Genomic DNA, 26,697 nt, shown 5'->3' with positions numbered 1-26,697 from the left:
GTAACCACTTAACATCAGGTTGGCTGTGAGCTCGTCCACCCATCTAAGCAATAAAAAAAAATTTTACAAATATGGTAAATAACAAGTACATATAGGTAATCTATATTTACCATATTGACATGAAAATTTTAAGTTCTATCAATCACATTTAATAATTTCCTGAATAGTGTACTTACTTTAACTATAATGGGACTACATATTACCAATTCACTGATTTATCTTAACGTTTTAATCATACTTCACGAGGTCTGCGATGGACAAGTTGAAGACAATATCAAGAAATACCAACAAAACTAAGAAGAAAACCATGGTTGTTAGACCACGAATCTTCCCCACATCTTCCAAATAACCATTTCATACAACGTTGGAGGGTACAAGACCACACGTTAGGTTTCCTATGCGGTAGACTATTCAAATTAAGTCTACATTGTCAAAAGTAGTTTTAATGAATGCAGTAGCATAGTCTCGGGTAGGACGAGGTGGCGGAACATCGCAAGGGAAATCAAATTTGCCGCTCCAATCGAAGATGACGACCACGATCACTCTGCCACGAATGTAACGACTGAGAGGACTTAGAAGAAGAATCGTATGCTGGAGCCTTTTTAGACAGCGATAAAAGTCTGAAAATTATACGGGAGAAACTGGTGCCCTACAGGTGACGATTAGATTTTGGGAATCGACGTAAAGAAAGAAAAGTCATATTTTCCTGCTTCATATAAGGAAGTCCAAATGTTATTTTTGTTGGAGTTAATGGATATAGAAACTCCTTATCAAAAACATATACATAGAAAGAAGTGACAAGAGTTGTCATAAGAAGAATAAGTGAAGAAATGTCTGACACTTCGTGAAGTACAATAAAAAATAAGAAAACTGTGATTTCGATAATATATTCTAAAACATCGACGTAACTAATACTAATATATAAAAGTGTGTTAGTAGGTATATTATTTCGTAACTGCCTGCACTCTGCGATTTGAAAATTGGACTCTGTGCTACCAAGAACTTTAAATCATATCAGGTTACGGACCCGCACTACGAAAATGGAAGGTATCACAGGAAAGCTTCAGATCGGCCTCCTAGATGGAAAAAATTGGGACACCTGGAAATACAAAGCCTTATGCTTACTACGCACCGTACCGTCGGCCCTAGAAGTAGTTGAAGGATCGTTCCAGGAGCCTACTCGTCCACCTACCGGATGCGGCGATGCTGAATTGGCGGCTTATCAACAACAAAAAGATAAGTTTGATAAAGCTGATGCCAGCGCTATCCTAATACTTACCACCAATATGCAAGAAGACACACTTCGAAAAGTGATGCGGTTCACTAATGTACGTGATGTCTGGTTAGAGCTCCACAGGCTGTTCGACGGAACAAATGAGGACAAAACCTACAACCTGTGTATGAGTTTCTTCAGCTTTAAGAAGGATCAAGCAGACGACATAGCCACCCACATGTCAAAATTAAAGAACATCTGGACTGAACTGAATCAAGAACTCAAGAAGGACAGTAACCAAGAGCTACCCGAACTGCTACTTGTTTGTAAGATACTGGACACACTTGATGATTCATACTTCAGCTTCAGAAGTAGTTGGCTCCTCCTGCCCAAATCCAACCGTACTGTAGAAAGCCTAACTAGTCATATCTGCGCATTTGAAAGGGCACTGCAAGGTAACAACGTACCTTTGCATCATTCGGAAGCCCTGGTTTCGAATATGGAGAAGAAGAAGGACAAGAAGCTTAAATGCAACTACTGCCTAGGTATTGGCCACAGAGTACGCAACTGTCAAAAATGGATCCGTGACGGTAGACCTCCTAAGAGCCAAAATCCGACCCAGACAGCAACGCCTTCTACTTCAAAGACCGCTAATTTGCTACTCATGTCTTTAGAAGACAACGAAATCTTCACAGTTTCACGGGACAACGAGAACTGGTACATAGATAATGGTGCAACAAGCCACGTCACCAACAGAGCTGATATTTTCCAAACCTACGATCATTTCAATGAGAACTACACTGTTACAACGGCCGCTGGCAATGAAGTCCGTGCCAAAGGCAAAGGAACAGTACAGCTCAGAGGATATGTTAACGGGAAACAAATCGACATCAGCCTGCAAGACGTCTGGTACGTTCCGGCCATAAGCAAGAACCTCTTCTCCGTACTCGCACTTCACGATCGAGTCCCGAATAGCACCTTTTCATCCAGGACAACTGAATGCAACGTCATTGTCAACGGGAAAGTATGCTTAATAGGGAAGAGACAAAAACAAGGTGGCTTATATCGACTGGAAGTAAAACCCGTACTACCAGAAAAACCACCCGAAGTCTTTGCAACTACAGCAACGATGCAACTGTACCACGAGAGACTCGCTCACCAAAATAAAAGACACGTAAGAGCGACGATCCAACGGGAACTAGGTCTAATCCTGCCGATGGATAAAGAGACCTGTGAAGGCTGCATCTTTGGAAAGGCGCATCGACTCAAATTCGGTACAAGAACCCGAGCTACCGCGCCTGGAGAAATCGTACACACCGACGTTTGCGGACCGTTTAAACCTAGCTTCTCAAACTATAAGTACTACGTTCTGTTCAAAGACGACTTTACTGGCTACCGTATGGTGTACTTCATACGCAAGAAGTCCGAGGTCAAAGACAAGTTAGTTTTGATGATCGCTCAAACTAAAACAGTCGGACACACCATAAAGTGCCTTCTAAGCGACAACGGCGGTGAATTTGACAACGCGTCCATAAAAAATGTTTTAGACACACATGGAATAGCACAGCGACTCGTCACCCCGTATACACCTGAACAAAACGGAGTAAGCGAAAGGGAGAACAGAACCCTAGTTGAGACAGCAAGATCAATGATGTACGCTCATGAGCCATTACCGCAAGTGCTATGGGCAGAGCTCATTAATACCGCCGCATACATACTGAACAGAACAGGTCCCACAAGTTCAGATAAATCTCCGCATGAACTTTGGTATGGAAAGAAACCTATTATTAAACATCTCCGAATAATAGGCTCAATCGCATACGTCCATATTCCAAAGCAGAAGCGTAGAAAACTCGACAAAAAGGCAATAAAAGGTCGACTTATTGGGTACGACGAAGATTGCTACCGTATCTGGGTCACAGACGGAAAACACTCGACGCTCGTCCGCTCTCGTGACGTAATCTTCGATGAGAAACCTCTTCCCATCTGTAACAGTGAAATTCCTAAAACAGAAGTTGAGACAAGAGAATACCCGATTACCATAACGCCAAATACGAACTTAGAAAGAGAAGTTGCAATTCCAGAGCAAACACACGTTCACGAGGGAGATACAACTACCGAAACAATCTCCAACGACCATGATCATGTTCTCGAAGGAGAAGAATCGGATCAAGTCCTCTACGAAGACCATGACCATGAAGACGAAACGACAGTTCCAGAAGAATTATTTTATGATGCTGAACCACCGCCAACCGGCTATAATCTTAGAGATCGCTCACTGATTCGACGTCCTGAGAGACTAAGAGATTACGTCTGTATCACTGAAACATTCCCAAATAATTTCGCAGACGCTATGAAAAGGGACGATCGCGAAGAATGGCAAAGGGCAATGGGTAGCGAATTGAAATCCTTCGAAGACCTGAACGTTTGGACGCCGTGTGCATTGCCAAAAGGACGAAAAGCACTTCCCTGCAAATGGGTTTTACGGATCAAACGAAATCCAGATGGCACGATCGACAAATACAAAGCTCGACTTGTCGTAAAGGGGTACAGACAAAGGAAAGGAGTAGACTATGACCAGACCTTCAGTCCTGTCGCACGCCTGACTACTGTACGAGCACTACTCAGTGTTAGCACGCATGAAAACTTACATCTGGTCCAATTCGACGTTTGCACAGCCTTTCTGAACGGAAAGCTCGAGGAAGAAATATACGTTCAACCGCCAGAAGGGTGTAACCTCACGGGAGGAACGTCTACCGTTTTCAAGCTTAACCGTAGCCTGTACGGACAAACAAGCACCAAGGTGCTGGAACTCTTGCTTTCAAGAGATCCTATTGGATATGAACTTCAAACAGTCCGAAGCTGATTGCTGCTTATATTCAAGAGAAGTTAACGGGAAGAAACTACTGATCACGTTGTACGTTGATGACGGATTAGTAGCTGCCACCGATGAAGACACGGCTAACGCCTTCTTAGAAGATTTGAAGAAGAGACTGCGCATAATGACGAAACCAGCGACATATTATCTTGGTCTTCAAATCCATCGAGGAAAGGATGGCTCCATCTTCATCAACCAAGAGGCATACGCGAAAAAGGTATTAGACCGCTTTCAAATGAGTGACTGTAATCCCGTTTCCACACCGATTGAGAGAGAGACTATTCAAGAAGGGAAAGAAGAAACGGAAGCTTCCTGTTTCCCATATAGAGAAGCTGTCGGTGCTCTGGCATACTTAATGGTTGGTACTCGCCCTGACATTGCTTATGCCATCGGAGTTGTCTCAAGAAAGTTGGAGAAACCTGTAAAGACAGATTGGCTCAAGGTAAAACGTATCTTGCGCTACATCAAAGGTACATTTTCGCATGGGATCTCATATAAAGCTGGTCTCAAACCTGGAATCCTAGAAGGATTTAGCGACGACGACCACGGAGGTGATCCAGAAACCGGGCGGTCCACGACGGGAGTGATCTGTCGCTATTCTGGAGGCACAATTTCATGGATCAGTCAGCGACAAACATCGGTCGCTATCTCCACTATAGAAGCCGAAATTGTGGCAGCTAGTGAAGCTGGCAGAGAACTAATGTGGCTTGCTAGACTATACCAGGCATTGACTACAATTGCGGACGTACCGGTTCTGCATGTGGACAATGAAGCTGCTGTTCGTCTTGCTCACAACCCCGAGTTTCACAAGAGAACGAAGCATATCCGGCTCAGACATTTCTACGTCAGAGAATTGGTAACTGAGGGTATCTGCAACGTTGTACGGATCGGAACAAAGGATCAAGTCGCAGACATCCTTACCAAATCACTACCTCGTACGTCATATGCAGTTCTACGCCAGGCGCTAGGACTGTGTACTATGTAAATGTTTAGGGAAAGTGTTGGAGTTAATGGATATAGAAACTCCTTATCAAAAACATATACATAGAAAGAAGTGACAAGAGTTGTCATAAGAAGAATAAGTGAAGAAATGTCTGACACTTCGTGAAGTACAATAAAAAATAAGAAAACTGTGATTTCGATAATATATTCTAAAACATCGACGTAACTAATACTAATATATAAAAGTGTGTTAGTAGGTATATTATTTCGTAACTGCCTGCACTCTGCGATTTGAAAATTGGACTCTGTGCTACCAAGAACTTTAAATCATATCAATTTTTTTTTATTGCTTAGATGGGTGGACGAGCTCACAGCTCACCGGGTGCTAAGTGGGTACCGGAACCCATAGACATCTACAACGTAAATACGCTACCCACCTTGAGCTATAAGTTCTAAGGTATCAAGTATAGTCACAACGGCTGGCCCACCCTTCAAACCGAAACGCATTACTGCTTCACGGTAGAAATAGGCAGGGTGGCGGTACCTACCTGCGCGGACTCACAAGAGGTCCTACCACCAGTAAAAATGGTGTTCATATGTTTCATATTAATCAGTTTTATTTCATTTCATAATATATTTCATAAAAATATATATATAAAAGATTAAACTGTATGGTGTGATTGATACCTTTGCCTTTCCATTTGGAAAAATAAAACTACTATCTACATCTACTAGTTTTTCTCACCACTAAAACGGTTACGAACTTTCATTTCAAATTTAAAATTTTTAAACGAAACTTAAACTTAATTGAATTGATTGTGAAACTTGAGTGATTTTTGTGGTATTACGATTACCTTTACAAAGACAATTAATTTTGACCACTAATTGTCTTATATATTATATTTGAATAATTGATTTCTAATTCTTTTACATCGACATTCGTATCAGTTTCGTAATTATTTTTTATTTGTGAAAGAAAAGCAGTCTCCTTGTGTTGCTTAGAATTTTTATAAAGTTTAATAATCGTTAATCCTCTACGCTAGATACTAAGATGAGCACATTCGAAGACGACTGGAATTTCCAGATAAATATTGAAGACATTGAAAAGAAGAATTTTGAAGAGTTCGAGAAAAGCCTACGTTATATAAATGACCATGTTTTCAAACTGTTAGAAGAAACATTCAAAACTCAGCGTCTTGATTATAATTGTGGTACTGGCCGCAGTCACGACGAAGAACTTAAATTACTTATTGATAAGAACAAACAATTACGACAAGAAGTTGATAACAAAACTAATGAGATTTTAATTCTTCAATCTAAATATGAGAACTACAAAAAAGGTTTGTATAAATACAAACAGGTTTCACACAGATAGGGTCCACTATTCTGCCATCAGTACAGGTTTGAAGTATGAATCAGCCATTATACAATACACTTCATGTTTAAAAATATCCACACCCTTGAAATCACTTAACACTCAATAGGCACTGTTAGCCAGCCTGCCAAATATTGCCTTAGAATGCCTATCTAAATAGGCAATTTCTAGTGTAGGTATAAAAATTTGTTTTGAATTTGACAGTTGGTAATGGGTTATGCTTTATAATTCAACATTTCTATAAACCCATTTGAAATTGTATTAATGTAATGAAGAATGTTTTCATTATTTATGAACTTCTGCTTCTAATATCAGTGTATCATGTTAAATATTATGACAAAATAAAATAAAAAATGTATCATTACAATTTGGTGAGCTAAAAACTTTATGCTATGTTAAATTTAAATAGAAATTGCAAAAGTTGTCCACAACTCGGCCTAGTCAAGAATATGATTGTTTATCAGAACCATTTTTTTCTTATTTCGATTCCTCTTTAAACTCATATGTTGAAACTCATCTCATCATTCATTGCTCTATCATCCACATTCACAAATTAAATGAAAGCGACTATAATAATATAATATAATCTTACTGTAAATTATGTAGAGTAAGTATTTCCAGCTTGTGTCCTTATGAAGATAGATCTAGTTGTTTTGTTTTTTGATGGATTATTTTTATACTGTGACAGAATTTGTCTTGAACTGATTGGACTTTAAAAGATAAGATACCTGATATGTTACCCTAATACCCTGTAACAACAATAAACCCCACAAGAACTCAAATTTCATCTATTAAAAATTCACATCTACTTGTTCAAATTTAATTAGTTCAATTAAATATAAAAAAATAATACAATAAATAGATGCAAATGCTAATGTCAAACATGATACATGAATTCTAGTCACAACTCAGGCAAATTATATACCAAATTAATTATAGATACCTACATTTTAATTTTTTTATTGCTTAGGCGGTTAGATGAGCTCACAACCCACCTGTTCTGAATGTCATCATGGTTACCGGAGCCCATAGACACTTATGAGGCAAATGCCGCCACAAAACCTCGAGACATAAGTTCTAAGTCTCAGTATTAACAGTACTACGCTACCCACCTTGAGCTATAAGTTCTAAGGTATCAAGTATAGTCACAACGGCTGCCCTACCCTTCAAACCAAAATGCATTACTGCTGCACGGTAGTAAACAGGGTGGTGGTACCTACCTATCTATGCGGACTCAAGATGTCCTACCACCTAGCTGCTCGACAATACATTTAAGATTTCGACCTCATGTGTAAGCGTGGGTGTTGGCATGCTCGTTGTGATGTCCATTGGCTTCGGTACATACATACATAATTTTTTAAATTAAAATTCCACTAGCTACATATTATTACTAATATTTTTCATTACAGATCAAAAACTGTTATCACAAGAAGTCAGAGAAACTCATGAAGCCTATTTGCTAACTAAGAAATTTTACAAAAAAAAATTAAAGATATATTATACTATTGAGTCAAGGGAAGCTGAAAAAGAAACAATATTTATTCAGTTTTTTACTGAGTGTAAAAAAGATCCAGAAAACTATTCTGTAAGACTTTTAAGGAACACTAAACTAAGACATTATCAAAGTAAGTTCTCCATTATTTTGTTTTTATAAGGAGTATGTGTTTAAATAAAGGAAACACAGATTTTATTAAGTACTACTAAATCTAATTAATAATTTGTTTATTTTTTAGTATTGCAGATATCACCTAAAATTAAAATTGAAAAAGAACTTAAACAAAAATTTTACAACCCAGATGACGTATCTGGATTATTATGTTGTATAAGACAGGAATTTCTCAACATTAAACAAAATAAAGTATAAGAAGAATCGAAAAAGGTAATTAAATACAGTCAAGTTGGGTAACTTTGAACACTTTTTTTAAGTACACGCAGATTTTTAAATACACTGAAATATTAATGTATTGGTTTGCACTATTTTATAGTTTGGTAAGTGTTCTTTCATTCCCAAAATTTTAATTATCTAACCAATATGATGTACCTATTAATACAGAAAAGGTTATGAAAAGAAATTGATGTTTTAGTGGCCATTCAAAGTTACATTATTTGAAGTCGTCGTGACCTAAAGGATAAGACGTCCGGTGCATTCGTGTGTAGCGATGCACCGGTGTTCGAATCCCGCAGGCGGGTACCAATTTTTCTAATGAAATACGTACTCAAGAAATGTTCACGATTGACTTCCACGGTGAAGGAATAACATCGTGTAAAAAAAATCAAACCCGCAAAATTATAATTTGCGTAATCACTGGTGGTAGGACCTCTTGGGAGTCCGCACGGGTAGGTACCACCACCCCGCTTATTTCCGCCGTGAAGCAGTAATGCGTTTCGGTTCGAAGGGTGGGGTAGCCGTTGTAACTATACTGAGACCTTAGAACTTATATCTCATGGTGGGTGGCGCATTTACGTTGTAGATGTCTATGGGCTCCAGTAACCACTTAACACCAGGTGGGCTGTGAGCTCGTCCACCCATCTAAGCAATAAAAAAAAAAAAAAACATTAAGTTTTGGATAATTTTAAATTGAGTTATCTGGGACAATGAAAATCCTCTATAATTCACTAATTATTTGATTTGGGTAACATTATACTTTTATTTAGAACTAGCGGTCCGCCCCGGCTTCGCTTAGGAAGTAGCGTATGCGATGTAAAGAATTTTAGGTAATTTTTTTACACATTGGGTTTCATTATTGGAGTTTCAGTAAGGACCTCTAATTTTTTTTTAAATATAATAAATATAGCCTATGTCACCCGGGGATACCGTAGCTTTCCAAAGTGAAAGTTTTTTTAAATCGGTTCAGTACTTTCGGCGCCTATTCAATACAAACAAACAAACAAATCTTACCTCTTTATAATATTAGTATAATTTAGAATAAAATATATGTAGAGGTGTCAAAATAAAGTGAGTGACAAAGACATATATAAAATTGTTCACTATTTATCTATCAAATGAAATCAATAAAGACTGATGAGATCAAAGGCGAGCAAAATGTTATTGAAAAAATCATTCACCCCATTTCATGAACAAAATATCATCATCTATGAAAAACTTTCCATTCGTTCTTAATAATTGATGTTTTTTCAGTAGAGACATTAAGTTCTCTTTGAAATTGAATAAATTTGATAAAATAAACAGTTATTGTTTATAGTTAAGTCAACAAGAGTTTTATGTATTTATCTACAAAAACTTTGTTAATTAAACACATGCTTTAACTTTTTCATTGGTGTTACTTTGAGCTTGATATTCGTTTCTTAAGGATTCGCTACCGCACGGGTAGGTACCACCACCCTGCCTATTTCTGCCGTGAAGCAGTAATGCGTTTCGGTTTGAAGGGTGGGGCAGCCGTTATAACTATACTGAGACCTTAAAAATTATATCTCAAGGTGGATGGCGCATTTACGTCGTAGATATCTATGGGCTCCAGTAACCACTTAACATCAGGTGGGCTGTGAGCTCGTCCACCCATCTAAGCAATAAAAAAAACATACTGTGAGCATATGTGAACTGTACCCTCGAAATAAAATTTTTAAATTGTTTATTATTGAGCGTATATAGCACATTAGTCTTCGTTGTTAATTCTAATTGATTATCTAAGCACCGTTATTTTGGCATGTGAAATACAAAAACAATCAGGTTTGACATGAGTAACCGTTTTGCCCAAAACCAAGCAGGAATTAATATTAAGCAACTATTTTGCTACAGTTCGAAAGATTGGCAAGGTAGAATTTATTTATTACTTGACACATTATTTCGAAAAAGATACTCATTAAATTAATAAATAATTAACAGACATTTGTTGATATTGCCAGAATATCATCACAATATACGTCTCAAAATTTGTTTCTGTTGTGTGGATAAATGTATGAGTCTGATTTTGTTTAGAACGTTGCTTATAGCTTCGGAATCTCTGCCTAAGGATTGCGATTCGGTAAATATACTCGCGAAACAGCTAACCTCGTAGCGATTGGAGATGTTAGCAAGAAGCGTTAGCAAATCTCATCCCTCCTGGCTGAAACCATGCTTATTATTAAACTGACTTCTGTTTGCCCTTAAGATAACTTTAAATAAAGGGTGAATTTAATACAATGTTTCTTTATTTTATTAGTATTTATTAAAATATAATATAATAATTAAACGACAAGGTACACAATGTGTTTTAGAAATAAGTTACTTAAAGTTATGTAGGCTTTGCATACTGCAGTACCTATTACCTATAATTTAATAAAAATATTAAAATGGTTTGGAAGACTGATTGTGTGCATAGCGTAGTTCATATATCTGTATTATTTAGACATTTTCTCTACTAACACTGGTATATTATTCTAAGAACAGTTATTTTGTAAAAATATTTGGTTTATGATACGTTTGATTATTTTTAGTAATATTTATGTAGATTTGATTCATTTTTATAATTAATTTAAGTTGACATACAAACTTCTCAAATCTATTCACATTACAAATAGCCGTACAGTATCCATATTAACTGGATCCGATCGAGCCGGATTCATTGCTGCTACAAAACAATTGCACTGTATGTAATGTATACGATACAAAAGTCGATGTAAATGTATTAATGTGTTAAGTTTTCGCGGTTATCTATCTACGTTTTACAGAATATTATTAATCAGGTTTTTACCACGATTTTTACCTTTTATGTGTTACGGGTGGAAAATGGAATGAAAGTCATCATGGTAAGAATCCGTTAAATAATAGAGTGTATAAATGTATAACATTTTCATGACCAATTGATTTTGTCTTTAAATATTACCAAATATACATAAAATAAATAGAAACTTTAAAAACAAAAATATGTAAAGGTACTGCTGCCTTTAGGTTCTGAATAACATCCTCAATAGTTTTACATAAAAAATACCCAATGACATATTTTTGAAAGCCTCAATGTTGCTAATCAAATAAACATCTTAGTTTCTCAATCAAATTTAAAATGCTATTTTTATTGATTATATACTCTTATTTATTTTAAATGAAATGTTTAAAAAAAATTTGCAATTGATTGTAATGCAAATTGCGCATTATTTTTTAGACTACCGCTTTATAATTAAGATCATTATCCCATTATAAGCACCGTATAAACCCTCTCTATTTTCTGTAAAATTAAAAAGTTAGGTACTCTGTTATAAGTCTAAGCTTTAATTAATACCATTTGGGTTTTAATGATTACTGATTACCAATATTCTAACCAGTTTCAAATACATTACCTAACTATTAACCTCGTCACAGTGCGGACGATGTAATTTGGTCCATTTTTTATAATTAATATTAAGACATACTACTGCCACAAGGGATGTTTATTTTGTACTAGCTTTCTGCACATAATTCCGGCCGCCCGATTTAAAATTTGTATAGTTTATATTACTTAACTTTATATTGGCGGAGATTCGTGCTCTGCTGTGGGATAAAAGCTAGCCTCATAAGGTAATTCGTGCTCATGGTTCAAACTATTTCTGTAGCGAATTTCGTCCAAATCGGTTTAAAGATTTTGGCGTTATAATTTATGGACAATCAGTTACTTTCGTATTAATAAGAGTATAGGCAGTATGTACCACACTATATATTTATGCATATTATATCAACTCTCTTAACTTTACTGTCCATACTTGTTTCAAATAACAACCATTCAATGTTTCAATATGATGAAATAAGTTTTGTCAGTGGTTATAAAATAATAAAAACTAAAACAAAATCTTTAGGGTTTTATATATGCTTTTGTTCACATATTATTTTAGTGTGCATCTACCAATTTTTATTTAATATGTGAAGAAAATCTCTTTACTTCCTCATGCCTTTAATGAGCTACGCGTTTCACGGCTTCCGTAGTCTGGTGGTATAGTCGATTAAAATATTCTATAGACTAAATTATTGAAACAAACTGTGCTGTGCTGAGCTTGGCTAAACCCGTTTTTTTATGTCCTTATATTCTACAAACAATCTTCTGCCTTACGGGACGAGATGCGACATGCACGCGTCGTGTATATAATTATGTACATACATATTTGAACGTTCTATGATGGGGGCATGGTCTGTGCTTCGGTCACTTCTGTTAAAAAAATATATTTGAATTTTAACTATAGTTTTCTGTTTTATTTATGTAGTAAAAAGAAGAGTAAAATGTAAAATGATAGTAACGTATAATGAAAATTTTAAATATATATTTTTTAAATTCGAAACATAAGTAAAATTTTATCGACATGTTGATGTTTAGTTCATTTAAGGATAATATTGGTCCGCCCACGTGGCCTATCTTTATACCGCAATTTACCAAAATTCACTTCTGCGTTAGCGCTCGAGATCCGTGCCGCTTATAATACGATGAAATGCGAGTCTACCATATACCTTAACAAGGCGAATTTTGTTCAACTGTTCATTATAGGCTAGGAGGTGAAAATCAGTTTTGTAGAGCATAACGCAGCGCATCACGTTGGTCCGTCATCGCGTCACTCTCGGACAACACGATCTTAAAGGGCGTCAAAGGAAACTTGATTTTTGGGCCGAACTAAATGGCTCATGTGTTCCCTTGAATTTTATACGGACCGATATAAGTACCTCAATTTAATCCCGAACGTTACGCGTAGCCCATGCAAGACTATGGGACCAAGAAGTTCTAATAAAATAAAAATGATATGCCAATAGCATCTTAATATAAATTGTTTAGACGCGAATAGTCTGATCTTAATGAGATTTCAGGAATTTAGTAGCAGGGCAGATCGAATTCAGTGTACCGTGTGATGTCTTAATGGAATGGAATATTTTTATGATATTTTCATTTTCCCATTTAATTTTCCGTAAATATCCTTTGACGATGAATCGTGAGCAGCATTGGAGCACGTGTTTGCGATCTCATTACTTTTTACAGTAACTGGAATACCTGCCGACTTTTCGGGTAGTAGCAATGCTCCTAATGCAATGAAGTGCAGCGAATAGTAAAATTTCCTGAAACAAGTGCGATATAATGTAAACTGAAATAATTTGTAAGTTACATTTAATATTTATTTTTGTTAAACAAAATGCGGTACCCGTAAAATGCGAGGCTGGGAGCTAAGTGCAGCAACACGAAGGGCACTGTAGCGTACGTCATCGCGATGCGTGTCGTCATGAAAGTCAGGAAATCATAGAACAGCTTTTTCGAACGACTGCCCAAAAACATAGGACGTGCTACCGATCGAACCTAGATTAGAATTTTCAATTTTAGAACATACACTATGTATCTCTAGTTCTACATGAATTGACAAAGTTAGAGAGCGGTTAGGATAATGCTAAATATATATTGCAGATGAATTTAAAAAAAAGAAGTTTAAATTTCTTTATTTAAAAAGAACGTATTATGAATTGAATGCAAAAAAAATTAAATCTATATATATAAAAATGAATTGCTGTTCGTTAGTTTAAAACTCGAGAGCTGCTGGACCGATTTGGCTACTTTTGGTCTTGAATTAATTATTTGTAGAAGTCCAGAGAAGGTTTAAAAGGTAAATAAATATAAAAATGCTCGGAATTAAATAAAAATAATTTTGTTTTCCCTTTGATGTGTCCTTTTGTTCCTTTTGTATGTTTTAAGTTTATTTTATACAGAAGTTTAGGTCTTTTATTTATCGATTGAGGCACTACGAAGTCTGCTGGCTGAAATGTTGAATACCTTTTTCGCCACAACAGTGAAGAGTCCCCCAGCGAAGAAGGTGAGATAGTATCCCGGATGGAAGCCGTGCCAGACGGCAGAGAGTGCGTACACACGAGCCGTGCGCCACGCTTTTCCGCCGCGTTCGTAAGCTACACCGCGGAGCCACGAATTCGTGTTCTTGTTCCAACTGGCTACGGCAGTGCGGAAATTTTGGGCAAACTGCAAGACGCCAAATATAAGTCAACCTTTTTTCCCCTACCTATTCGCTGGTATTAAGATGACTATTAAGTTGGAAGACTATTAATTAGGCTATTCCAGCTACGCCTGGACGGGTAGGTGAGCTCACGGGCTCAACTAAGAAAATTTGCTAACACTAGCCTTAGCAAGAGCAGTGCTTCGCAGAATTATCACTGGATCAGAATAGCGACCTACTGAGAAGATCCGGCAAGAAACTCAGTGGGCTGTGTCTATGGAATAAAGCAACCGTTAAAACCACTTCTACACTTTATTATTACAATTTTGCATTTAGAAACGTACCTAAACATATTTTTATGAAAATGATATTAGACGTTACTTAGCTTGATGCTCTAGTTTCAAATTTTCACGATGTATAGGATTCAATAAAGTCCTTTTAAGTTACTTAAGAATTTTGTGTAAATTACATGTACATTACAAATAGATGTTTTTTAAGTCTGAAATTTAATATAACATACAGATAAACCTGATTAAGCACAACTTCAACCGAAATCTCTTTAAAAATGCATTTCAGAAATACGACATACAGTTTAGTTGTCCCAAAATGTTAGTAATCGTGAAATCAGCGGTTAGTTCACATATCGTGAATAATCAATTTGTACGTTCGACTGTCGCTTATAGAAATAAAGATAACTAGCTATCATATTTAGCTAGCTATCGTTATAGAGGTCGACGTGAAAAAAAACGAGTTTATTTTATAGAGGTTTAAAATGACGGGACCTGGAAATTACTCTCATTCGTGAAGTGTGTAACTTATTCAACGCAGATTTGACTATAATTTATTGTACTATACACATTTATATACAATTGCCTCGTACCATAATATTCACGGTCTGGGGCCTTTCGTTCACTTCTCTATTTGCTTAAATATATGAATGAGGTTGCTTATAAGAGAAAACTACTAAATTTTTAAAGTTAATTTCTTTAAACTTGGATTATGTATTACAGCTCGCGGCAGTAATAAAGGTGGTGATAACTGGCGTGGGTTGATAGCACGCCGTATCAATACTATTTAAGCCGAGGGCTATGATCAAGGAGATTTCCACGAACACCTTATTTTTCAAAGTTATCAACATGGAGTCATAAAAGTATTAGTGAATACTTAAATATGTACAAATTTGCGCACCAATCATATTGTCAATGTACCTTTAGTCGCCTAGTGTTACGTATTGTACGTTATTGCTGTCAATTATCAGACAATACGATCACAATTGTGACATTGAGAGCGAATGATCGCGTGAGACTTGCTGGCTTGCGCATGTGTTGTTGGTAAAATTTGTTCTAACACATTTTTATTCAACTATCGAAAACCAAAATGTTGAAGGAACGTTTTATTTTATTTAGTACCAATTTTTAAATGCGAACTGTCAATAATCAATTAACTTTTAATGTTGGTGTATATTTTAAATGAATAAATTAGGCTTTAATTACAATCACATTAAGCAAATTAACTTCTATAATAAACAAAGAAAATAAAACTTATAAGTTAATCCTGTTCTCTCCATAAAATCAACAAGTTCGTTCGTTCAAAACTTTATAGTTCTGTATTAACTTGTTGTATTTAGCGCTAAATCAGAAGAATATTTTCTTGAAAACTTACCTCAAAACCAAAAACGTCAATATTCGACATTTTATCCCATTTCGGGGTGCCGTCTGTGCTGAATCCATTGAAACCCATCCCGCAGTTGTTGCAGATCGCCTCGGACAATAACCAAGCATGATAGTACTTGCATCGCACAACCAGAGTCGACAAATATGCATACCACAGCAGGTACAATGCTGACCACGACTGTGACACCTCCGACGTCGGATCAGTCAATTCTATTTATGTAAAATATAAAAATGTAATAAACTGCAAATTAAATCACTACATAGTATAAAACAAAGTCGCTTTCTCTGTAGCCTATATTCCATAGACATTGAGACATGAGGTTCCTATATCCATATGTATGCTTAAATCTTTAAAACTACGCAACGGATTTTGATGCGGTTTTTTTTAATAGATGAGAGTGATTGAAGAGGAAGGTTTATATGTATAATAACATCCATTAAATAATGGAGAAATCAATAATAAATTACAGTTTCCGATGCGAAGCGGGGGCGGGTCGCTAGTTTAGATATAAACAATATAATTTGTTTAAACTGTAATATATTCAATTTTTAAACAAACTGCGGGCCGCGGGAACCTCTTTTTTGATGATAATTTTCACAGGGAAATAAAAATTGAAATTAATTATCTCTCAAAACAATTACTATTTACCAAAGTGAATATTATTTTGCATCTTTATAAACGAATGTCTTTTATGTTTATTTGAGGTTTAAAACAAGAAATCCATGGTCATGCATTTCATTAAATAGGTACATTACATTTTAATGATAATATGACATCACTAACAAGTCGTTTATCGTGATCCAACTTTGCGTTATATTTAGTTTAAGATTAACGAATAAGAATAATGAACAAGATCGACCTTGACGAGAACCCACACTTTTATAAGAAATCACTTGTCGAGAAGTCGCTTGCGACTATGATCACACAAACACCGGAAAATCGAATATCTAAATAAGTGTATTTATTTGTTTGATGATAATGATGATGATGATTCTATCAAGATGTTTTTTATTCGATTATATTATGTAAGTTTTTTAAGCAAATATGCATCCATCACATATTGAAGATAACTTCTGTGATGAAGAAACATGAATATGTAATAAATCTAGCGTATTGTGAGCGAGCTCAAGCTAGTGCCATCCTTTTATTAAATCAAGAAGTTATAATGCATTTGTTTTGAAGAATGGATCAACTTTATAACCGTGTAATTGAGAATTAGAGTTAATGTTATATAGGTTTCATGAATCGTTGATATCGACACAGTGAGAGATGTTGTTGCACCAAATGCACATATTATATACAAATATTTACGTATCTATTAAGCGTTAGCCATAACGACATATGGCGACATATATACGACATACGACGTATTGTTGTACGTTAGGTTTCAGAAGTAATAATAAAAATACTTTACTGGTGGTAGGACGTCTTTTGAGTCCGCGCGCGTAGGTGCCGCCACCCTACCTATATCTGCCGTGAAACAGTAATGCATTTCGGTTTGAAGGGTCGGACTATAGTGCGACTTTAGAACTCACATCTCAAGGTCAGTGGCGGCATTTACGTTGTAGATATCGATGGGCTCCGGTACCCACTTTGGGCCGTGAGTTCGACCACCCATTTAAGCAATTAAAAAGAAAACTATTTCAGACCTTCCAATGCAGTCAGAGGGTACTTTTTAGCGAGTGAAAGATACAAAAATGCAGCACCCACGGATCCTGCCATTTTGTAGACAACAGCACGCCGCGGAGACGGTTCCGGTTCATCTTTATTTTTCTCATTCTGTAATAATTAACTTCGATTCACGAATCACGACTGACGCATTAAAATATTGTGTAAGTTTACTAATTAAGCCGGCAAGCGTTTGTGTATTGTGACAGCTGTTTCTATAATTCTGTCACTTAACTAGAAAGAATCGTTCACGGGAGATTGAAAGCAGGTGCGATTCCGTGTAATTTCACTGGTGCATGCCAATGGTAATAGTCGATCTACATATACTGGTCTAATACTGGTCTTGCTACTGAAGTGATTGTGAAGTGGCCGACAAAACGGAGCCGTTACGCACAGGCAATTCGTTTTTAAACGAATACGTTACATAAAAAAGATGTATAACAATGTATATGAATAGGAACAATGACTTGGGAATGCTCTGAGGAATGGGGAGTGCTCTGAGGAATTTTTCGAGATGATACCGGCATCTCGTTTTTACCATCGCACCGCCCGCCACCGGAGTAGAGTTCATCCATACTACCTGGAGCCACTGCGGTCATCCACAGTGCGTTTCCAGAGGTCTTTTTTGCCACGTACCATCCGGCTATGGAATAAGCTCCCCTCCACGCGGTGTTTCCCGAGCGCTATGACATGTCCTTTTTCAAACGAGGCTTGTGGAGAGTGTTAAGCGGTAGGCAGCGGCTTGGCTCTGCCCCTGGCATTGCTGAAGTCCATGGGCGACGGTAACCACTCACCATCAGGTGGGCCATATGCTCGTCTGCCTACAAGGGCAATCTAAGGTACTGCTAATCATCTAATATTTTCATCAATAAAACTAGTTACGTGTACTAATACGTATACTCTTTTAGTTCTAGAGAATGAAATACCTATTAAACATGTTAATCAAAGTACACTCATAAAAATATTAACTGGTATGTGGATCATTATAATTTCAACACACAAACGCATGAAACACATCATTAGCACATAAACTTGGACACAAAAGGAAGATAGCACGCATAGCAAACAAATGAGAATATTATAGAACAGATTATTAAGATTATGAGGTTGACGAATGATAAAATTTCTTGACTTTGTATTTAAAGACGTCTATCTAGGCAAGGCAACAAGGCGGCCGGGTTTGACTTTTTTTATTGCGACGAGCATACGGCCCACCTGATGATGAGTAGTTACTGTCGCCATGGACTTCAGCAATGCCAGGGGCAGAGCCAAGCCGCTGCCTATGTTGACTTGTAAAAAATATTAAGCAAGGTTAATAACAGGAAAACTTAGGTCCAAAGAACACACGTGTGATTATAAAAAATACATAAAAAATTAAAATCTAGCATTAAAAGAAATTCTTCTTGTATATTTAAAAATAAAACATACTTTGTCAATCCGTGCTCCTTCTATGAAATTAATGTAGTCTGGGTAGAAAACAACGGGGCCACACATTAGCGTCTGAAATGCTAATGTGTACGCAAAATATTCTAAAGGCGATGGAATTTTTTCAATCCTATATTCTACATTACTAGAATGGCCAACTACGTTATCGTTGATTTCCTGGCTAGTCAGGCTATCTTGAAGAGAATAGGCTAATGACGTCACCCGCTGTGTTATCACCATTAACGGCCCTGTAAATAAAGAGAAAATTAGTAATAATTATTTTCATTCAAATTGTTATAATTGATCGAAGAAAAATGTTAATAATTGTTTGTGTTTACTGCTTACCTGTTATGTCTAGTGTATAATCAGCAGTGTGGTATATTTGTCGATGTAAATGCAAACACGAAAGATATATCATGGAAGCTGCCAGAGTTAGGCTGAAACAATTTTGAGCGTAAAGGGAACTGATTTCTTGTATTGGTTAATTTAATTAAAATTACTGTACTTACTTCCCCATTATGTGATGAGGGACAGTCTTGAACAGAGCATAATTTAACATTGGAAGCACGGACATGTGTATGGCTTGCCTGTAATTTCGTAATTCTTAATAAAATTGTCATCGAAGTTACTGATAAAATACCAATAACGAAGGGAACACTTTAAAAAAAATTACAAATTAAAAGTAATATATAATTAGGCGTTGTATCATTGAAAATAACTCTTTAACTATCGCATGAAGTATATTTAATAAAAATCAACAAAAAATAAACTTTTATTACTCGAAATTGAATTATAAAATCATAAAGATAATTCTAGATGGATTGACGTCATTTTCAAAATTTATAGTAACTATTAAAATTTAAAGTAGGTATGCAATGAAATATTTATCGCGGGAATTATGCGACTTACTTTCCAAAACAGAAATAGCCCATTATTAAACCAATAATAAGGCAGACACTGTGACGGAATTCCGGCGACGCATATCTCAATGGTTTCCGAAATAATCTGGCCAGGAATAGTGCAGCTACTTGTGCGATCAAAAAATTAACCTAATAAACAAAATAATTGTATGATAATGTGTGAATTATTACTCATAGCATAACATTTCGTGATGATGTAACCGTTTATTGAACAACTTCCAAAATCTCAGGCTGAATAGTGCACGTACACTATGCAAATGTGTCGCACACAACCTTTGAATAGAATTGCATGAAAACGTTGTTTTTATTGCAAGGACTTTTGCGTTTAATTTTCAAAATGGATGAGCTTGGAGTAAAAAAAGAAACATTAAATCTGCTGTCTTCATATAAACAATAAGAACATTGTATTATAATGATAATATTATGGTAATTCGAAAAATCAAACAAGATTTCTCATATAAAATTGTTACTTCCTTTATAAAAGTGTCTGTTTTAACATTACGATTGTAAGATAAACAAATATTGTAGGTCACTTTTATGCATGATAAGTATTATTCTAGCATTTTCATTCCACACGTTTGGCATTGAGCTGGGTGAACCATCCTTGAAATATAACATTTACCTACCAAAAGTAGACAATTATGGCAACTAGCAATTAAATTAACCACAAATAACCATAATATTAAAGTCAATATACAAAAAAAGACTATATAGTGTGACTTTTTTTGACATTTTATTTGAACTGATGTTAAATCTAAAGTGGGGTTGGTAAAAAGAAAACATTTTTGTAACGCTAAAATTACTAAACAGATTTGTATGAAATCTAGATACACACGTAGTTTACAGCCCGGATTAGTACATAAGATTATTTGAGCAATGGTAAATGAGTCTGGGTAATCCCGAATATATCTGCTTTGATAAATAAGACAGTGTGTTCGCATGTTCGTGATAGATCAATTGATTAGAATTGATTGGCTATTTCGATCGACTGTTAGTTTAAGGACCAGAGAGTGACATAAGTTTATTCCGAACAAATTGAACATTATTACAGAACGCAATATGAATACGAACATCGATAAGAAAACAAAGTACTTTTCAGTGAATTGTTATTGATTGTATTTACTAAACGTAACGTAACGAAGTGAAAAAAACCAACTGCAACAAACTAAACAATTAATAAATGCAAAACAATCTCCATTCAAACAAAATATAATATATACAAACGCGCTAATAACGAATTATAGGGTAACTTTAATTAAAAAATAATAAAAAATAATTTCGTGAAGTCAAAATAAACTACGAGTATACTCGTAATAAAAATGACATAAAAGAACTAATCTTGCGAATGAAGCATTAAATGGTCATTTAGAATGGTGAGTTCACGGGGTTCAAACTTGATGACGTTGCTAACACTAACCCTAGCAAGAGCAGTGTTCCGCAGAATATACCACCGGATCGGAAATAAATATATACAGAAAGTTAAAGTATTTTTTTATAAATATTTTTTATTTCTATCAATAAAAATATGCAGCCATGGTATCGATGCATTTCTGCCAGCGCAATTCAATGGCCGTTTTGGAGAAGTCAGATTTACGGGAGCCAACAATATCTTCAAAGGCATTTTAAGTTGCATCTCGAGTGTTGAATTGTTTCCCTAAAAAGTTGTTCAAACTTTGAAAAAAGTATGACTGTCGGCGCAAGTTCTGGTGGACGCAAAACTTTCAACCTTAGCTCTTGTAGCTAAGAGATCGTCTATTGAGCTGTTGAGCGTTGTTGTGTAAAAGCAGCAAGGACGAGAAATTAATCAAGACTGGCCCGAGATTCGCGAACTTCTCCATCATCGATCCCTCGAGCTATCCGACCAGTCACCTTTCTTGGGCATAGTGTGGACGTGGGTGGTCTTCCATGAAAACAGAACCCTGTTAGTGCAATAAGGGAGGTACTCTGAAGAACTTGATACAATGATGGAGAAGTTCGCAAATCTTGGGCCAGCCTTGATTAATCTAGGCCTATCGCGATAAACTTCTTGCTTTCCAAGGTGATGGAGCGAATAATAAATACGCAAATCCTTAAGTATCTGGAAGATCGCCAACTGATTATTCACCGACAGTACGGTTTCCGTCACGGTCGTTCGGCTCGCGATCCTTTTGTATACCTTACTCACAGGTGGGCTGAAGCCTTGGAGAGGAAGGGCGAGACTCTTGTTGTGAGCCTTGATATCGCGAAGGCCTTCGAGAGGGTCTTGCATAAGGCACTTCAGTCGAAGTTACCATCTTACGGAATCCCCGAGGGACTCTGCAAGTGGATCGCTAGCCCTTTTGGATAGGCGGTGCATCAAGGTCATTCTAGACGGCTGCTGCTCCGATAGTCATAGTATCGGAGCAGCAGCATTAACGCTGACGTTCCACAAGGCTCGATGCTTTCCCCCACGCTTTTCATCTTGTGACGTGATTTCATACATTGCTATGCGGATGACAGCACGGGGGATGCGCGATATATCGGCCATCAGAGTCTTTCTCGGAGCGTGCTGCAAGAGTCAATCAAAACTTTGAATTGAACTTGGTTCAATTCATAGTTTTGGTTCAATTGAACTTGGTTCAATTCAACCCGTAGAAGACAAAAGTTTTCGCGTTAACTGCGAAGAAGGACCCCTTTGTCATGGTGCCGCAATACCAAGGAGTATCCCTGTATGGGTATTGGGATACATGGGGTCGGAATATCAAGTGATGTCCAATTTCGGAGTCACTTGGAGGGCAAAGCCAAGTTGGCGTCCAAAATGCTGGGAGTCCTCAACAGAGCGAAGCAGTACTTCACGCCTGGACAAAGACTTTTGCTTTATAAAGCACCAGCCCGGCCTCGCGTGGAGTACTGCTCCCACCTCTGGGCCGGGGCTCCCAAATACTATTAAGGATGTTAGTGAATAGGTATGCATTAATACATTAATGCATAGAATGCAAGAAAATTCGGTCAAATTATTCGTAAGATATTTTTTTGTATTTCAGTCATACCGATTCTAAGATTTGTTAGAATCTGTAGAAATCCGAAGGTAGGTTTATATTGACAGACATCATGAGCCGCACAGTTCCGATGTTATTTTCGGTAGTCGCAGTTGCAGGTGCATCATCAGTGTGACTGATAAGATCACGCTTCAAATGAGCATGCTTTAAACGAGTTATAAATCACCAACCGATGTCATATAAAACACTGTTGCAGACTAGGGCCAAATTGATAAACCACGCAAAAAAAATATCCATCATACTGGTAATAAACTCTTTATAAAATTCACAACAAATTTAAAAAGAAAAGACAAGTGGGGACATTTTATTTCGCAAGGATTTTAAACTGAGCACTTCGAAAAACTTTCATATTAACCGGTGTACAGCAGGGAAAATACATAAATCTGTTCACAACTCTGCTGAACTGTAAGTTGACACCGCTACTTTATACTCTACATGTGTCTCGGGATAGGGGTACCATACTACAAAATAACATAAATAAAATTGGTTCAGCTTATAAAGTGTAGTGATGCTGAATTAGTCCAAATCCAATTTCAACACTCATAGTAGTACATTTCCTCAGGTGATCGTGAATGGATTGGAAATCTCATTTCCTGACCTGATAGACACAACCTTCAGCAATGAAGAAAGCGACAAAGAAGAAGGAGGCAAACTAAAAATAAAAAAAATATGCAATGATTTCAAAAATAACCCTGCTAATGCATAATATGCTAACATATTATTATAACTAATAAATTATCAATTAAATGATTGCTGACATGCTAAGGTGCACATTTAATGATAGGCAACACCATGACCTGTTTATAAGCCTATTAAAAACCTCTTAGGCAAGCTATTAGAGAAGATGTGGAAGCATACTAGAAAAAAATATTGTAATATCTTACACTAGTGAAACATTTAATGAATGAGCCAACTCTATCTCGTAGAATAAAATGAAAAAAATAAAAATAAGATCTATAGCATATATAGCATTAGATTTAAGATTTATAGCATTAGATTGATTTTGGCCAAATAAAAGTATATTATTTGACAGGACTTTTAATAGTTAAATATAATATACCAGTTGGTATTTTAGAATATTATAGTGTAGATTTTTGTAACATTATGTTAAGCATACTTCATGAATAAGTATTTCTTACATTATTAACAACAAGCATGAAAGGAGACAAATTGCAGAGGTAATGTTAAAAACCATGAATAATAAAAATACAGAATTTAAATACAAAACACAAAACTTGTTTCTTACTTTTAAATATCTAGATTTCAAATTATATGAATCACTAATGGTGTACCCTAATCATAATAAACTCTCTAAACTAATAACTAACTAAATAAACTCTCTCTCTCAAAAAGTCTCTATTGCACTAAAGCTAACCACTATATTTTAAGTCCTTGCTTACGAGGATTTAATAGAATGTAAAATGTTTTACTCTACTTAGAAAATAATTTTATACTTACCTACATCATTGTGTATTGTAATAAACAAAATTAAGATTTATAGCTTGGCAAAAGTTAATCCTAAGTCTAACGTTAAAACTATAATTCTAAAAATCTATGTTCAACACACTATACCTACTTAAATTTGTAATTAATAGTATTTAATAGTATCATAGAAATTAAATAACTTCATGAATTAATGAAAAACCCTTTCAAAATGAAGTAATTATTATTGGAAGTCGAATGAAGACTAATTTATGAAGCTCCTAATAGCACAATTAAATAAAATACTTACAAGATCTATAGGCAGTCCTATTCTTGAGGAGAGAAATAAAAAAAAGTGACTTCCATCGTAATAATCGTTATTTGATTTGGGCATTTTTATGTTATCCTGGAGCACACAAATGTATTAAATAAATTATGTACTTGTTATGGTGATAGGTATTCTAAATTGTTAACAAAACGCTTGTTTGTGTTTCGTCGCACGGAATTTTCTTCCTTTCTATTAATTTAATCCCATTTTCTACACAGTTACTGTGAGCAACAGTTTTTTTGTAATACAGCGCAACATTTTATGTTTATGTACATATTATTAGTAAGACGTAACATAATAATTTAAATTTGAAATAAATTTCAAAACAAACTCTACACAGGGCATAGATAATAAATACACTTAGTATTTATGAACACAGGGCCACTCATTGGGCTAAACACTAAACACTAAACAGGGGTCGGGGCACTCCCATACTCTACTGTCATAGACAGTAGCATAGATTAACACTTAAGACAGTAGTTTAAAACATTTATGACAAGTAGCGTCTCCATCTTAGAATGACCTCGTCAATTTTGCACTTCGTTTTAAAATTAATGTATTTTCAATTTTGAAGGCTTCTAAAGAGCTATCTCAAATTTATTCTGTTTTATTCTTTTTAACAATTGATTTAATGTATGATTCCTCTCTTTTTTATAAAATTACCTTAATAATCCTGTTTCAAATTAAAAAGGGTGGAATATTTTAGAGCATATCGTGCAAATTGTTAAACCTATGATTTTATTCGTTTAAATTATGAATGTTAGAGTTATAGAAGTTCTCCGGGAGACCTCCTCTCAAATGGTAAATAAGTGTCCAGCTGTAAGCACTAAATTATAACTCAAAAACGCACCAAATTAGCGCTAGCTAACGAAATATGACAGTCAAGTCATACCCGATTTGGCGTACCGAATGATAAACAGTCGACGTCACCCTAAAGACGTCATTGTGGATCGTTCTGATCCATTATCGGTGCTTTTAGGTACCTCAAGCACCGGTCACCGTCTTCGCCGAACCCATCGCTTGCGACGAAGGGATCGACGAGTAAATTAACCCATAGACATAGCCCACTGATATTCTCGCCGAATCTTCTCAGTGGGTCGTGTTTCCGATCCGGTGGTAGATTCTGCGAAGCAGTGCTCTTGCTAGGGCCAGTGTTAGCAGCACTTCCATTTTGAACCCCGTGAGCTCACCTACTAGCTCGGTGAATCTAGAATAACCCCTCGAGGTTAGGTAGGAAAAAAAGGACATCAAGCTTAGTGAGAATGAATAAAATTTAAAGAATTATAAGAACTGGCGTTGGGTTGTTATATTACATAGCGAGGTAAAAAAAATTATATATTAGCCTAATTAAGGCTTGGTAGAAAGTTTCAATCTCCTTGGTTTTTCTAATATTGATACCACCAAATACATGTTTTAAAATGGCCGTTCGCTCTTCGCGCTGTGAGGCCTGCCCACTGCCTCTATTACTAGCTGGGCAGCGTTTGATAAATTAAAAATGTGTTCTCGTCCAAAACCTCTCAGTGCCGTAAGACAAAGGGGTACAACCAACGTGTGTTACCAATTACCAGTGCAGACTTACGGTTCCGAGAATTGGTGCTTCACAAAATATATTTTTAGGAAACTGTGTCGCGCAGTGACCTATATAGAGGGCTATGCTCAGTATTTCTCCAGAAGACCGAATCAGAAATGAGGAGATCCGTAGAAGAACCAAAGAAGCTTATATAACCCGTAGGATTAAATTTTGTAGATGTACTCCAAAAAAGCCCAACTTTTTTCTTAATTTTTTATTACATAGATGGATGAACGAGCTCACGGCTTACCCGGTGTTAAGTGGTTACCGGAGCCCATGGACATGGACAACATCGTAATGGACACCTGGAGATTGATTTCTAAGTCTCAATTCACAATAAACTGTTATACCATTCGTCAGACCGAAATGTATTATTGTTTC

At 36.1% G+C, this 26,697-nt stretch overlaps 2 protein-coding genes across 5 annotated transcripts; one reads left to right on the top strand and one right to left on the bottom strand.

Annotated features, from left to right (window-relative positions):
• The first annotated feature begins 149 nt into the window (after nucleotides 1-149).
• LOC114240615 (uncharacterized) lies at nucleotides 150-24,031 on the top strand. 3 transcript variants are annotated; one of them, XM_089734520.1, is made up of 4 exons: nucleotides 150-655; nucleotides 6,077-6,373; nucleotides 7,818-8,033; nucleotides 8,142-12,137. In XM_089734520.1, exons 2-4 carry the CDS (start codon nucleotides 6,085-6,087, stop codon nucleotides 8,270-8,272), a joined length of 636 nt encoding a protein of 211 aa, XP_089590646.1. In that variant the 5' UTR covers nucleotides 150-655; nucleotides 6,077-6,084; the 3' UTR covers nucleotides 8,273-12,137. The 3 variants fall into 3 exon arrangements, with proteins under 3 accessions (XP_089590646.1, XP_089590645.1, XP_028027029.2); XM_089734519.1 differs by lacking the exon at nucleotides 150-655 and adding an exon at nucleotides 23,559-24,031 and having other exon boundaries at nucleotides 5,782-6,373; nucleotides 8,142-8,287; XM_028171228.2 differs by lacking the exon at nucleotides 150-655 and having other exon boundaries at nucleotides 5,782-6,373.
• oys (lysophospholipid acyltransferase 6) lies at nucleotides 10,552-25,143 on the bottom strand. Of its 2 annotated transcripts, XM_028171226.2 has the most exons (10): nucleotides 24,729-25,143; nucleotides 19,969-20,108; nucleotides 19,569-19,646; nucleotides 19,405-19,496; nucleotides 19,063-19,307; nucleotides 17,616-17,745; nucleotides 15,955-16,175; nucleotides 14,118-14,318; nucleotides 13,498-13,649; nucleotides 10,552-13,414 (listed from the first exon to the last, which is right to left on the bottom strand). In XM_028171226.2, the coding sequence occupies exons 1-10, from the start codon at nucleotides 24,810-24,812 to the stop codon at nucleotides 13,234-13,236; spliced, it is 1,524 nt and encodes a 507-aa protein (XP_028027027.2). In that variant the 5' UTR covers nucleotides 24,813-25,143; the 3' UTR covers nucleotides 10,552-13,233. The 2 variants fall into 2 exon arrangements, with proteins under 2 accessions (XP_028027027.2, XP_028027028.2); XM_028171227.2 differs by lacking the exon at nucleotides 19,969-20,108.
• Nucleotides 25,144-26,697: the final 1,554 nt, after the last annotated feature.

The sequence above is a fragment of the Bombyx mandarina genome, chromosome 17 (assembly GCF_030267445.1).
Source record: "Bombyx mandarina strain Sakado chromosome 17, ASM3026744v2".
NCBI classification, from domain to species: Eukaryota; Metazoa; Arthropoda; class Insecta; order Lepidoptera; family Bombycidae; genus Bombyx; species Bombyx mandarina.
This window is presented reverse-complemented; position numbering and strand designations above follow the sequence as displayed.

Excerpts from the sequence above, each read along its gene's own strand:
- LOC114240615 (XM_089734519.1), top strand. The coding sequence starts at position 6,085 with ATGAGCACATTCGAAGACGACTGGAATTTCCAGATAAATATTGAAGAC. Across the intron at positions 6,374-7,817 it reads ATATGAGAACTACAAAAAAG|ATCAAAAACTGTTATCACAA; the intron begins GTTTGTATAAAT and ends TTTTCATTACAG. Across the intron at positions 8,034-8,141 it reads TAAACTAAGACATTATCAAA|TATTGCAGATATCACCTAAA; the intron begins GTAAGTTCTCCA and ends TTTATTTTTTAG.
- oys (XM_028171226.2), bottom strand. The coding sequence starts at position 24,812 with ATGCCCAAATCAAATAACGATTATTACGATGGAAGTCACTTTTTTTTA. Across the intron at positions 19,647-19,968 it reads GGCTATTTCTGTTTTGGAAA|GCAAGCCATACACATGTCCG; the intron begins GTAAGTCGCATA and ends ACGAAATTACAG. Across the intron at positions 17,746-19,062 it reads AAGGAGCACGGATTGACAAA|AATGAGAAAAATAAAGATGA; the intron begins GTATGTTTTATT and ends TAATTATTACAG.